This window comes from Rhinolophus ferrumequinum, chromosome 7 (genome assembly GCF_004115265.2).
Source record: "Rhinolophus ferrumequinum isolate MPI-CBG mRhiFer1 chromosome 7, mRhiFer1_v1.p, whole genome shotgun sequence".
Taxonomy (NCBI): domain Eukaryota; kingdom Metazoa; phylum Chordata; class Mammalia; order Chiroptera; family Rhinolophidae; genus Rhinolophus; species Rhinolophus ferrumequinum.
In genome coordinates this window covers 16,226,022-16,241,999 of record NC_046290.1, presented here as the reverse complement: position 1 = coordinate 16,241,999, position 15,978 = coordinate 16,226,022, and the positions used below count along the sequence as shown (strand labels likewise).

The 15,978-nt window shown below is 33.0% G+C and overlaps 1 protein-coding gene across 2 annotated transcripts in view; it reads left to right on the top strand.

Annotated features, from left to right (window-relative positions):
- Positions 1-15,978, top strand: part of LOC117024421 (cadherin-10) — a 147,611-nt gene that overhangs the window by 56,864 nt on the left and 74,769 nt on the right. For both annotated transcript variants that reach the window (XM_033109750.1, XM_033109749.1), the window contains exon 2: positions 2,732-3,086. In XM_033109750.1, the coding sequence (XP_032965641.1) occupies positions 2,856-3,086 (231 nt within the window). In that variant the 5' untranslated portion in view covers positions 2,732-2,855. The remainder of the gene's footprint in view (positions 1-2,731; positions 3,087-15,978) is intronic.

Here is a 15,978-nt window from a genome sequence, read left to right as displayed (position 1 = left end):
TGCTGGAGCAATTGGATATTCATAAGCAAAACAAAGAACTTGCCTTCATCTCTTGCTCCATATACCCAGGTTGATTCAAAATGGACCATAGACCTAAATGTAAGAACTAAGACTACAGAAATTCTAAAAGAAAACATAAGAGAAAATGTTTTTGACTTTATGTTGGGCCCAATCTATTAATGAAAAAAAAATTAATCAAAATTGAAAACTTTTGCTTTTCTTATTTTTATTTAATCTTGTCACTGTTTGAAATGGTTTTATCAAATAATATTTATGTAAAAATGTTTTGACTGTATTTTAATGATCTTCAACCAGTGTGAAATAATGCATTTTGCTCTAGTAAATGTATCATTAAATATAATAAAAACAAGAACAATAATGAAAAAAAATCTCATGCATATGTGCAAGTCTAATTATTTACTAACAACTTTTACAGATACAATATCCACCTACTCGTTCCCCAAAATATTGGTGCTTAAGCTTCTAAAATAATAGGTAATGGTAGAATTGTACTGAAAATTATCACATTTATACCATATAGTTACTGACAAATATTTTTAAAATGAAAAAAGAGAGCTGAAATAAGAGTGACTGTTGCTTCAATAAGTTTTAAAGTGCTTATAGTATTGAGCAGAAACCCTGAATTACAGAAATTCTCCCCCAACTCTTAACAGTGTTTCTGAAAAAACAAACAAACAAACAAACAAAAACATCTAAAATGTCTTGAAAAGGCATTTTAAAAGACAAACAATTTTGGTAAATGTTCCTATCACTTATAATTTAATCAATTCGTGTTTCTGTAAAGTCAGTGTTTTGTGATTTAAAACCATTTTATGCATCAGATAATTTCTATACTCCAACTATAGCATTACATGATGTATTTTAATACAGTTTACATCTGTCCTGTTGTATGCTTCACAGGCTTTGGAGAGCTTCCCTGTCATTTAATACACTCAAGAGAAATACTGCTTCAACATTAATCTTATTTCTAAAGCATGTTTGCATTAACCTTTAGATCTTCTTAATAATAAAACAACAAAAGTAAAGAGATTGCTTACAAATCATTGTGGATGAAAGCATAAATGTCAGTGCTGGACTACTTAGAATGCATTGCCATATTAGAGAAGTGGATCTCAATCCTTTCGGTCCTCAAACCACCTTTTATAACAAATGTTTTATCATATCCTGACATAAAATGCATGCCTAATGGAAAGCAACAACAACAACAAAAAAACAAAATCAAATATTTAAAATAAAACATATGCTAACAATAATATAAATGAAGAATAAAACTAAATAATTACAATTTTAAAACGTGTATATCCATACATAAATCTTAGCATAGTTTCCAAGAGGAATTAAAGTACTCAGGTATTTGAATCAACTTATAATTCATTCATTAATTCATTCAATCAATGTGTTTATTGAGCATCTAGGTGCAAGATTCTGTTCTAGACATTGTGAAAATAATAGCAAAGAAAAGAGCAAAATTTCCATTATAGGTTTATAGCAGGTAGACAGAATATACACACAATAAATAAATAAACCTCATGTAGTATACTGATATATATGACATGTAGAGGTGGTTTCAAGAAATACCTAAAGGAAGGAGGGGATCTACTGAAATTGACATTTACAGAGGAAAGCATTCCAGAGAGATGGAACCGTAGAAAGGTCCTGGTTCAGAAGAGGTGCTTATGACTTGTGTCACAAGGTGAAGTAAAAACAACACTTTAGCTGGAAGGGAATCAATTTTGGGGTGGGGGACTGAAGTAAAACATGAGGTCAGAAGAAGTGACCAGCAATCAGGAGACCAAGTGCAGAATTGTAGGTCCTTGTCAGAATTCGGGTTTTAATCAAAGTGACATAAAAAGTGTTTGAAATTTTTTTGCAGTGAAGTGACAGGATCTAACCTACATTTTAACAAGATTACAGGGGATATTTTGTTGAGAAAATAAGTTTAGGAAGAGAGGTGAAGAGCAGTCTGGAGAGTTCTAGACCTGCAGGGTGGCAGTGGGTGTGGTTAAAAGTGGACAAATTTCCCAAACACATCAAAGGTACAGCTGAAAACATAATTCAATCCTTCTAGACAATGGTATTAATTATATTAAAGATCGATTTGCTGTAGTAGTGAATTTTTTCTATTTCAGGAAACTTTAGGTGTACCATAGACCAATCTGAGGGCAAGAGAGGAGACGCCTTCAGCCAACAGCACTCCTATTTTTTGGTTTTGTTTTTGGCTTTAATGTTATCTTTGAGCAGGATTAAGAATTTGAAGAAACTGTGCAGCTGTGTAAGAATCATTTAAATATCATTGCATTGCACACCAGATGCATGTTTTCTTTAACTTATTTAAATCGCCATTTTGTTTTTCGTGTTTTAATTTATGTTAAATTACTCTGGAAAAATTAACATGCAAAATTAACTACATCTCCACTCTCTATAGAAATTATACTTCCTAAAACCTGTTGAAGTGCCAAAAGAAAAAAAGAAATAGAAGCTTTATGTGTCCCTTCTTTAGAATGTTGAAAGAAATTACCATTATCTTCCCTTCGGTTGTAGACATGTTACTAGACAAGTAATGTTTCCCCAAACTGATCATTATGTAAAAAAGGGATAGTAGATATTTTGGTTGCTGTTATTAATTAATCGTCATCACATTAAATTCAGTGACAGGTCACATTCATAATGTCGTCCATTGACTTTTTTTTATTTGTTTCTTTGTTTAAAGCTTTTGGAAACATGACCATAACATTGATGAAATGTTGGAAACCAGCTGAAACACAGTAAAATTCAACCCAATAGAAAGGACTGCTTTCTCTTCATCCACATTGGGAATTTTCAAGAAGTGAACTATGACAATATATCATTTTTTGCTACTGTTTCTATTCTGGGTATGTCTGCCACATTTCTGTTCTCCGGAGATAATGTTCAAAAGGACTCCTGTGCCTCAGCAAAGAATTTTGGGCTCACGTGTACCTAGGAGTGATGGCAAAATTCTGCATCGTCAAAAACGTGGTTGGATGTGGAATCAATTCTTCTTACTGGAGGAATATACTGGATCTGATTATCAATACGTAGGCAAGGTAAGTCTGTATGGAAATGGTAAATATTTACATTCTTTTCTTATGTGTCTCAGAAAGAACAATTTATTTGAAGGTCATCAAGACCATCATTCTTATAAATTTGATTCTCTAAATATTCCTAAAGCAATTTTTGTTGATGGAATACAAAGTATAATTTGAAAAACTGGATTAAGTAAATATAGTATGATGAAAGTGGGAATTAGTTTACTAGAATTAATTCTGTCCACTAACTCATGGATTAAAGAAGTATTAAAAATCGCAATTTTAGAATTTATAATTATAAATCAATGATAGTGAGAAAACAATATGTCAATATAATGAGAATGAATTACATGCATTATATATATATAGTTCACATTGCTGTTGACTTCAGGAAGAAAGAAAAAAGAGGTTTCAAATTTTTTTAATATTCTACAGAATGAGAAAGCAAATGTCATTAACATATCACCTAAGCACAAAAATAATTGCTTATTTATTAAAAAAAAACTTATTCCAGATGTGAGTGTCATTTATTTTTCTTAAGTCCCACTGTGGATACATTTATATAAAAGAAAAATAAATAGGAAGACAAGCAGGCAAAAGCGGTTTATTTATTGTAATATTATGCGGACAAAAATTAGTTATAATTCTTTCAGTTATAAAAGTTAGCGAGGAAAATTAGTTGTGGTTGGAAATGGAATGAGAAGGGTGACATACAAGTACTATTATAGTAAATGCTTTTATGCATTGGATTGTATTAATTTCCAATTATCTTTCTTGGCCCTTTCTGAATCGAATCAAGGTTAGATAATGTCTTAATAAAATTCATTGTATAGTTCTTTTTTTTGTTCTTGTTTTTTTTTTTTTATGAACAGTCTATGAAAATGTGTCAAGAAAAAAGAGGTTAAGCAGGCTAAAAAAAGGAAAACAGATATAATCACATGTTAACACATCACATCTTAACTCTATAGAATTATGATAGATACATTACTGTGTTGGTGACTTTTGCATTAACCTAAACTTAATAGCTTCATTCAAATAAATCAAAGTGTGCTAAAAGTTATTGTTAGAAAAACTGTTTTTGAGAGAATACATGTTCATTGATTTTTAAAATACTTTGGTACATTTTTTTCTTGTTCCAATTACTTCAGTCATTTTTAAGTGTCTTGCAAATTGGGAAAGGTGATTAAAAATTAAACGTCATATTGAGTAGAAGGAGAAGGCAAAGAAACAGCAACCTAAAAAATATTAGCAGAAATCACACAGAAGTGGAATTATGACAAGCCTCATCCGATTGAATGTCTAAGATCAGAGGGTTAAGGTAAATTTCATGGTTGTTGGAATAGGCAACTTTTAGTTTTTGAAACCAACCACATGAAAATATAATAATAGAAACCTGAACCATAAAAACTATCAATAGTTTGTTTTGGTTCTTCCTGGACATAGCGGTTAGTGGCTTCTTTGCATCTGTTTTCCTTCATCTAGTCCTTAATGAGAATTCAATAAATCCTTGTAAATTGAATTATTCTTACATTATGTACTTTCTCATAATAGTCAAGCTACTTCTTATGTACTTTCATTTGTTCTTTCCCCAAAGAATATAAACATTTTGAAATCAAGAACTTTATATCACTCTTTGTTTCTAGCTCTTAGAAAAGAGCTTAATATTTAGTTGATTGAATTGACCTGATTTGTATCGAATTGAATTCCCAGAGTCATCTGATACCACTTGGCTCTCTGGCAGGGAAAACTAGTCTAGAATTTTAAATCACTATGGGCCATTAAAGCTGGTAAATACTTCAGCTACGTACAGGTTGATATACAACTCAAATTTTATTTTTCCTTGTTCTGCTCTATAAAAGCAAATCAAAAAATTCTTTAATGAGGACAGGCATAAGGAATTCATGAAATGTGTCCACCAGTATGTACTGAATTATTAGATTAACAGAACTATATTAGATGCTGTAGCTCTGAGTTTACTACTTATGTACACAGTGTCTATTTTTAGCTTATATTTCAACTCCATTTTGTATTTCTATCATTTATTCATGTCATGACCCGTGAAATATGTATTTTAAAATGTCCCTTGTCTATAGTATATATTTGTATTAATTACTTATTTTTAAGTATTTACATTGCATTCATAACTTACACAAGGAAAAACCTTACTTTACATATAAATATATAAATTTGTATATGCCTAAAAGGCAACATGCAATATAGACTATTTCACTAAAGATACATTGTAGTGAACATAAGTTGAAGCTAAGATATATTTTCTTCATGAAGTATAAAAAAATTAAAATCCCCCAGATACTCTTTCCAACATTACTTATAAAGAATTTATTGCATATTCTTCCTTCTTTTAGAAATTTTACTTCCAGTTTTTACTTCCTTTAATGTAGGCACGTGACATCAATTGAATGTCTCAGTTCAGTTTAGACTTAGGAGTAATACTAGACACATACCCTGTTTCCCTGAAAATAAAACCTAACAGGACAATCAGCTCTAATGCGTCTTTTGGAGCAAAAATTAATATAAGACCGGGTTTCATTTTACCATAATATAAGACTCGATCTTATATTAATTTTTGCTCCAAAAGACGCATTAAAGCTGATTGTCCGGCTAGGTCTTATTTTTGGGGAAATAATAACGGTAGGGATATAGAGATAGACACCCCTTTGTAATGAGAAATTTATTGGGAGGTCAGAATGTGAGCAATGGAGAGAATTATACTGGTGGAGAGAGGACAAGACTGAAAAGCAATTGCATGAAGAGGGAGAAAAATTGAAAAGCAAGAATTAGCTAACCAAATCCTCCCATGTTTCCCCGAAAATAAGACCTACCCCGAAAATAAACCCCAGTTAAGATCGTCAGCCAGACGGACACATTTAGTATGTTATGACGAAGTTCCAGAAGAAGATGACAGGGCTGTATTTGAATAAATGTAGGTTGTTGTACATGACAACATAAGACAGCCCCTGAAAATACGCCCTAATACATCTTTTGGAACAAAAATTAATATGGTATAAGACCTGGTCTTATTTTCGGAGAAACACAGTATAAAGAATGGATGGCATGTAGTTTCTCAGATAAAAATCCGTTTCTGCTTAAGTGGTTAAAGCAAAGGGAAAAACACCTTACTTCTCATTCGGTTAAAGTTGAGGAAACTTTAGGAAAAACATATTTTGCTTCTCAGCCTTTTGGTAAAGATCAAGTGTAGGAAAAGCATGTAATTGCCAATCAGAAGACCTAGGACCTAACCTTGTTTTTCCCACTAATTTTCTCTCACTGGTTAACTCAACTAATTTCTCTTGGGACTTCATTTTTTCATGTATGAAATAAAAGTTATGATTATATTAGTGGATACATACATACATATATATATATATATATATATTTCATGTTATATATGTTTGTATGTATTTTTAATATGATTACATCATAAATGTATGGCCTATGAGTATTTAAAAGCTCATTTAGAATAAAATGAGAGAGAGAGAGAGAGAGAGAGAGAGAGAGAGAGAGAGAGAAAGAGAGAGAGAGAGACACAGCTTAGGAGCTTAATTGTCACTGCCATGACTGTTACTAAGATACCAAGTGAACCAATAATGAACACAAAGCATTACTTTGTTCAGCTCTCAATGACCAAAAGGCATTTTTATCTAAAAAATTCTACAAAATACATACTAAGCCAAAATATGTTAGGTTTAAGTTCTCTTTTTCTTTTTAGCAAGATAATCACAATATTGACCTTTAACAATTTTCCTATATAAAGGATAATACCTCCTCCCCTTTTTTCACCTTCCAAACCAAGCCGTTTAAAAGTTGAACTTCAAGTAATCTACTTTTGCACTATGTTGCTTTTACATTGCAAACCTTCTATAAACATATTCAAATTTTCCAATTTAAGATTAGAGAAACATTGTGATTATAAACTATTATTTATTAGTTTAAAGTACTTTCACATGTAGCTTTTAATCATGGGTTTCCATTGCCTGATTCGGTTGTCCTGGACAGATCATTTCAAATTTCTAGGCTTACAAATATCCAAGTAGAATACATAATAATATTAACCTAGATAGTCTTGAATTGACTTTTAGCTATAACAAATATAAAGTTCTAAGTGAATTACTAATTTTATTTACTACACAAATTTTGTCTGCATTTTATATAGTAATTATTCTCAAGTGGAGAAAATCATGTTAAAATTGGATTTTTAATCAATCAAAACCAGAGATTGAAAAAAAATTCCCAAACACACCAGAATTAATAGCATAATAGGGCAACAATAAACTTGATTCTGAGTTAGCATAGTAAATTACTTTTCTTCAGGGAGTAAAAACATAATAATTTATTTTTTTAAATAGCCAAGTTAACTGTCTGTATTTTCTTGATGTAATGAACACATATGCGTACACCATTCGGAGACATGAAAGATGTTTTTGGGGCTCTAAGCCATTCTGACCTAAAACTACGTTGTTGATATCACCCTTCTCTAAATACAGAATACATAAGCACGTGAATTCTTACATTGTTGCTTGACTACATAAGTCTTGTCAAGTTCTCCATTATTTAGCATTCTTGAAAAATAGAGACCGTGTTCAATTATTTCTTAATTTCATATCTCTTTCCAGGAAGAATCAATGACTTTCGATAGCTAGAGCAATAATGGTTGCTTTTTTATTTTAGCAGATTAAGAATACTGTAGGTATTTATAATTCTCTTTTCCTCACATGATTACCTGATCTCCCCTTCTATCCAGAGTTACATGGTTCCGAATAGTTTATCATGGCTTTGTCCTTCCATAATTTATAACCCAGGATTAAACTTCATGCTCCTTCTTGAGTAGCCAATGAAATTTTCTCCCTGTTCCTAAAAAGCTTTTTGTCTTCAAAACCAACTGCTTTTGTTTCCAGAAGCATCTTGCTCGTCACCTGAGTTTTAAATACTTCATTTCACCCTTTTTGACTCTAAACCATACCATTATTGAAAATGATGAAATGGGTCATATATTTTGCTGGTGTATCTCAACTCTATACCTTTAGCACTGTCTTATTTGCCCACATATCACCTGACTGAGCATAAGAAACTAAAAATACCTTAGATCAGTGGTTCTAACTGGGGAGCGAATTTGCCACCAAGGGGACGTTTATCTCCATTTGGAGACATTTTTGGTTATCACAACTTGGGGAGAGGGTCTATACCAGCATCTGGTTGGCAGAGGCCAGGAATGCTGTTAAAACTCTTCCAGTGCATAAGCCAGATCCCTATAGAATTATCCAGTTTTAAATGTCAGCAGTGCCAAGAATGAGGAAACCTGCCCTAGAGCTTTTCATTTACCAGAGCCTCTCCATTTTCCTGAAGAGCATGATTTCTGCTTTACATCTTTCTGGGCTCTTGCTTCTAAATCTGCTATCTATTATGATCATGTTTCTCCCCTTCCTAGTTTCCTTTCATATTTGTTTTAGAGCTTGGATTTCTCTCAAGGCCTGCTCTTCTTCATGTTCTGTTTGATCCTTAAGTCCAATATTTGGCCTCTTGATCATCCTTTACTGCAGGCTTGTGGGTTCCACATGCCCACTGTGAAGCGGAAGTATTTATTCATTCTCTCAGTGAACTTCTAGAGGACGTTCTAGGTCCTACTCTGATGTTAAGTACACAGTTCTGCAAGTATAATTTCTCTGCTCACAAAGCGTCTGCCTTTAAGAGAAGAAGAAAATAATAAATAAGGGTAACAGGAAGTTATAATACTCTTTTTGTCTCAGATACAGCACAGGCTCCAAAAGCCAAGAACAAAACAGTAAATGTCAAACCTCCCATGTTCTAGCTCTGCCGTACTTGTAAATAAAGTAGAAATAAAGTAGTTTTGGGGTTTAAACTCCATGAATTAATGTTATTAAACACTGAGATTGGAAATCTGCTTTTATTTTTTATTGATCTGTTTGTTTCTTTGGAAGGGGTTTTTGATGTGCAGTCCTTCATAAAGAGGTGTCATTGGACATTTCTAGAAGAGCGATCTCTCAGAAACTAAAAAAAATGTGATTTATGAGAGAATAAACCAAATTTAAATATTCACAAACCCTAGAAATACCAGCTGTGTCCACCGTATTAGACTGTGTCCCTTTTGCTCTTAATGAATACAACCAAGTCAAACCTGGCTACAGCAGGGTAAGGGGTAGTTGGAACGAGGATGGAGAGAAGAAGCTGTCCTGACCTCCCCACTGCAGTCTTCCTAGGGTGAACTGGATCTCCAGCGAGCATGTGGAGAAAAGTCATGTTATATGAGAGTTTAGACAGATGGAAAGACTCTCTGGACATTTTAAAAAGTGAAGTTCTTGAGACTACAAATGTTCAGGTGTTATTTATTTACTTATTTTATTACAACCATGACCAAAAGAAAAACAAACAAAAAAAAATCACAAAAAATAAAAAATAAAAAACATTCAATTGCTCAATATATAGAGACCTGATTTTGGTAGTGGGCTGGGGTGGAAAGGGTGTAGGTATACAATTATTTTCCATTTGAACCTTATTAAGTGCAGCCATACAAAGAAGGCAATGTGAAACAAATACAGTAGGTAATTTTAGTTAGAAAAGTTCGTTGAAGAAAGGAATCAAGATGATGTTATTGATACTGGCCAGGACTTCTTTAGATTAAATGATCATAAAGACCTTCCTGATGAGGCGACATCTGAACATTTGAATGAATAGAGACATCATTTCCTGGTAGGTAAAGACCACAAAATAAGGTGAACCTGAATGAACATTTACAGGGACTTTTTATGCTAATCCTTGACCAAGGAATAATAACAGCATTTTAAAATAGAGGCAAGCCCGGCAGAACCCAGATGTTTTCTAAGCAGACGACCTTTTGGATTTTAATTCTCAAAATGCATACTATGTTTATATCTTTCAAAACAATGGCATTTTAACCAGCAGTGATATAGGGAAAAGTTATTTTACAAACTTCACGTTTTAAACTATATGCATTTATAGATTACATAAAGCTCTTCAGTTTAGAATTTTAAATTAAGATGTTAAATCTCAGCCCAGCATTAAAATGATGTTACCATGTAGGAAATTGAGTTGCAAGAATGTGCACTGTTATAGAAAATTTTCAAAAGGAACATTTCCTATTTTGGCTGTTGCTTAGCTTAACATTGCATCACTGAAGTTCTCAGTTAATTGGTGTCTCTTCCAAATTCCCAGAAAAAGCTCCAAGACTACTGAGTTTTTCAATTTTCCTTGACACCCATTCTGTCACTATTTACAAGCCAGCATTCACATGTAGGACCAAATTTAGTTGTATGTATTTGCTTTTCCTGAGTCCAGCAGAGCAGAGGGATGGAGTCGTGAATCATGAACCAGCTGGGCTTCTCATCTGTCATAGTTGAGCATTCTCTTCACTCTTTATTTCTTCTTACATCTCAGACATGTAATGAAAGATCACTTGCCTTAGTCATGAAATAAGCATATTTATTAGTATGTATGCTGGCAATGACATCTTCACCTTTGTTTATCTGAAGATATGTTTGGCTTTGTGTTACAACGTTAATTTTTGTGGGTATAGAATTGAAGAATGGCAGCCACTTCAGATAAAAATTCTGTCTTCTGGATCATTAATAGATTGTTGCTATGGAGAAATCAGCTGACAGTCTGCCTCTTTTTTTTGAAGATGATTGACTTGCTTTTGTCTGACTTTTTTCAGATTTTTACTTTCAGGTGCTCTGGTTGACTTACATATCTTTAATCTGGCTCAAAATATTGGTGAGCTCCAGCCTATAGTTATAGCTTCTTTTCGTGGTCAGTTTTTTTTCTCTTTACCTTCAGTTTACTTACACATTTTCTTTCCTTTATTCCTCTAGCTTTGCCTATGGTAAGGTAATTTCCTCTTCAGTTCCATAGCATGAGTATTTGATATTAACTATTTAATGTGTGTATGTTGAGTCTACGTCTTAGGCCTTAAATCGAGTACTGTTTTCCCAAGAGGACATCAAACCTGAAAAGCAACTTTTCTCCTATAAATATATTATCTTAGAAAAAGCAGCTTTGTGATCTGTTGTTCTACTTACTGATCTAAGTTTCTACTTTCCGTAAATTTTGTTCTGGCATCTTGTCTTGCCTTTATTACTTCTATAGAACTGTTGTTTACATTCTCTTCAGCAATTTAAATAGTTTTTAACGTAAATTTTTTTCAAATAACCTCTACAGTGTCTGAAAATGGAAGTCTCTAAGCATTTTATTATGAGTTGCAAATCTATTTCGACCAGTGTATATTGTATTTAACCATTTGACTATGTATTTGTAACAGATCATTTGATTATTTTTCATGGAGTTAAATTATTTATTTGCCTTTGGCTTCTAAGATTTTCTTCCCTAGTGTTCAGTTTCTCTTCTTGGAAACAATTCCCCTCATACTTTTGTTTTCTCTCTGGATGTCTGTGTTCTACACCCAACTAATGTAGTGTTTATTTTATTTTTTTTTGACAAAGGCATTCTCTTATATAACCACAACACAACTACCAAAACTCAGCACATTAGCATTGATACATTACAATCATCTATCTCAGACTCCATTCAGATTTTTCCAGTTGTCCCAGTAACATCTTTTTCAGCAAAAGCATGCGGTTCATAATCATAACATTACATTTCATTGCCTCGCCTCTAGTTTCTTTCTTCTGGTAAAGTTCTCAATGTCTTTGTGAGTTCATGCCTGTGACAGTTTTGAAGATTAGAGGCCACATATTTGGTAGAATGTCCTTCAGTTTGGGTTTGTGTCATGTTTTCTCACAGTTAGATTTAGGTTATGCATCTGTAGCAGCCAGCCACACAAGCGATGCTGTTCTTCTAGTTGCATCCTATCAGGTAGCACAGGATTTCACTGTGTCTGTTACTCTTGATAACTATGGTTATTGGATTAAAATGGCATTTCCACTGTAAAGTTGCTCTTGTTGCTTATTTACTTTTTATTGCCATTTATTTATTTATTTTTTTAAGACTTTTGTTAGAGCAGTTATTTAGGTTTACAGCAAAGTTGAGAGTAAGGCACAGATAGCTCTCTTATTCTCCCTACCCACACATGCACTGCTTCCCCGTTATCAATATCCTACAGTGGTACATTTGTTATAATTGATGAACCTACACTGGCACATTATAGCCACCAAAAGTCCATAGTTTACCTTAGTTGACTATTGATGTAATTTCTATGGGTTTGGATAATGTATAATGACATACATCCATTATTATGGAATCATACAGACTATTTTACTGCCCTAAAAGCCCTCTTACCTATTCATCCCTCCGTATCCCCTAATCTTGGCAACCAGCGATCTTTTTACTATTTCCATAGTTTGTTTTTTCCAGAATGTCATGTTGTTGGAGTCACGCAGCATATAGCCTTTTCAGATTGGCTTCTTTTGCTTAGTAATAGGCATTTAGGTTCTTCCTTGTCTTTTCATGGCTTTGGAGATCATTTCTTTTTCGTGCTGAATTATATTCCATTGTCTAGATGTACCATGGTTTATTTATTCATTCATTGAATGCAGATTTTGTCTTAGTCCTGTTTTGTCCTGTCCAGGCAATATGTGAAGCAGATACAATTGTGCAGGACCAGGATTCACTATATGTGTGAATATGATGTGAGCTATATGTGAATATCATGTGAATAGAGGCAAGATAATTCATTTGATTTTACCTCTTTGCAGCCAACTTAAATTGGTGGCTCTAGGACAATTAAAAATCTAAATTTCTCTTCTCTTTCAGTCGCATACTAACATAGCTTCCTGCAAATATCACTTCTGTTTGACTGATTTTACCCTGCCATGCACATGCCAAAGCTGATGCTCTTTACTCTTGCCACCTGCCCACAGAACTATTCCCTTTTCTCTAAATGACAGGGTGTTAATTTTTTCTTGCCATGTAATACCAAATATTTCGTCAAATGGAACTCTGCCAAGTTTTCTTGGATCCTCAGCCCCAGTTATCCTCTTTTAGTGTTTTTTCCTCTAGCTATTTTAAAATTCACTGCATATAGGTAGCCTCAGGGTATCACATGGTTTCTTTAAAGACTAGGCTGGTGTTTTTCCTGCTTGATCCCCTAAATTGCTTTAAATGTTTTAAAGAAGAAGAGGGAAACCTTCTGTATATGTTGTTGTTATTATTATTTCTTTTATTTCAGGTGACACTGGGTGGTGAACACACAACATGCTATATAGATGATGTATTACAGAATTATACACTTGAAACCTTTGTAACTTTACTAGCAATTGTCACCTCAATAAACTTTAATTTAAAATATATATATGCATATATATGTATATATGTGTGTATACACACACACACACACACACACACACACACACACACACACATGTATAGTTTTAACTGGAAGTTGTAAGGCAAGTTTCAAAAGCTCTATTCTGGATGTCCAAAGGATGTTCGACTCCATTCCTCTAACTCTGCCGTTTGGATTTCTGGGCCAGCCAGAGCTCTAGGATAGTATTTTCCATAGCCATCCAGGCAACAAATTTTGTTTTGTTTTGTTTTGTTTTGTTTTCCAAATACTGGTTTAGTAAATATATCATGGATTTTTGAACTAGAAAAACTGCATGTAATATTGAATCTACCCTTTACTGGATTTATGATTTTTATTAGTGTCATTTTTAAACTAGACATAGCAGTGTTGGTGTGCTGTTGCCTGCTTATGCCAGCTTGCAAGAGCCCCTTGTAAATTTTTCAGGATGTTTACTTGTCAGTTGATACCCTGGTGGTAGTTTTAAATTGAGTATTGTGTGATAGTTACACCACAGGAACTGGCAGACTCTACAAATCAGGATTCTGCACCTGGAGAGTTGGTTGTTAATGATTTCACAACTCACCATTGTATATCAGCATTTTTTTAATGAAGATATTGCTAGAATTGAATATAATAATTTATAAGAATACGTACATGTTTTCTGGCATATTGTAAATACTCAAGTAAAATTTGTAATCTCTCCCTTTTCTTGTGTTACTACTGTACTCCAACCAGTGTCTTACCTTCAGTTCTCATGAAATTTCTTAATAATTTCATTGTTCTTATACTGACCTTGACTCAAAATTGAATAATAATGCTTCCCAGCCTCTGATTAAGTATATTTATTTTCCTGTAAGCAATCTTCACGTATTCCTTTCTCTGAGGCGTTTTCTTACTGTTGAACCATGTGGCTTTTAACATTAATCAATACTTCTTAATTCAATTGAAGTTGTTCCTATAATTTTAAAAAATATTTTTAAAGTATTCAAAGTTCATCATGAATCTCACTATTAAAGTGAACTGAAGCATATCAATTATGAATACCATATATATATATATAATACTATATATATATATATATATATCTGACTGCTGATTATGGTAGATGCCACAATAAGTGAAAGAGGATCGATTCTCCCTAAAATCTCTTAAATTGGATCTTTATACAATTCCATTTTGAATATGCATCTTCTCAGAGAAGGAATGAGTTAATGAACACTCTTCGGTTTCTTTCTTTAGATCAAATTTTGAAAAGGGCTATCGGTAACAAATCTTATTAAAATAGGTAATAAACCCGCAAGACTTCAAACCTGTGACTGCTAATACATTCATCATCTCACAATATGGTGAGTCTAACCAGGTCATAACTTCCTTTGGAAAAACCAAAATGATCTCAAAGCATTCACAAAAGTAGTCTGTTCCTAATTGGCAAAATTTAAATGGTGCCAAAGCACATTATATTAAAAATATGAAGCCAAAAAGTATGAAGCCAAAAAGTAAATGGATATTTTCTAGTTATTCTAGAGACAGTTTTCAAATCTTGAGATCTGATTAGATAGAGATGTAGAGAGCATTTTACTAGTAGAAATTCTTTGCAGTAGTCAGATAACAAGCAAATAGCATATATTTTGTATGTTGTATGATGCAGCCCTTCAGAATATGTATTAGGGAGTTCCTCGGCATAAACAGTTGTGGAAGGGAGATGTAAGAATTAGTATTGGACAAAGAGAAAGTTGGTCAATGATGCAGCCCAACAGCCCAAGTCCACCTCATGGGTTCTGTGCAGCTTCACTATTCCATCAATCTCTTCTTTCATTGAATTGAAATGGCTAGACTCTTACACCTCCATCAGATTCTAGATGTGGATTTCTCTCAGAAATGGTGACCTGGTGAGGCAATTCATGAAGGAGATTTCTCACAGCTGAAGAAACATTCTGCCCTTCCAGGCCAAATGGGCTGGCAAATTTATGGATACACCACAGATAAATATTTTAGCCTTATTGTTTTCAGTTCAAACAAAATTGAATAGAAATATTTTATCATTTTTAAAATCATATGAAAAAGTTCCTACAAATTAATATCTCTGAGAAAATAATGGATTCCCAATGTAACAGAAAATTGGAACATTTTCAGACAAAAATAATTCTCAAGGAAAACACACTTACTCCCACAAACACATACACAGACAATGGTATCTCCCCATAAAAGTATAACAATTTGAAAAACATACATATATATTTGAAATAAAGTTTACCAAGTCTACTAAAATTTTGTAAAAAAATAAATTATTTACATTACATAAAAGTATGGACTCATTTAAAATAACATAAATTTGCACAAATTAATTTAGAAATTGCAATAATGTTTCTGAGGGAAATCTGTTTAACAATAGAAATCATGTTCAAAATATCTCAGTGAGTCTTTAGAGGCATTTATTTTAGCATATGTATAAAAGGCATTACACATCATGTATGTTAAAATTAGTATGCTAATGAAGTTCCTAAAATTATTTCTTTCATTATTGTGGATATATATGTATACATATACCGCGCTTCCCCAGAAATACGTCCTAGCTGGACCATCAGCTGTAATGTCTTTTGGAGCAAAAATTAATAT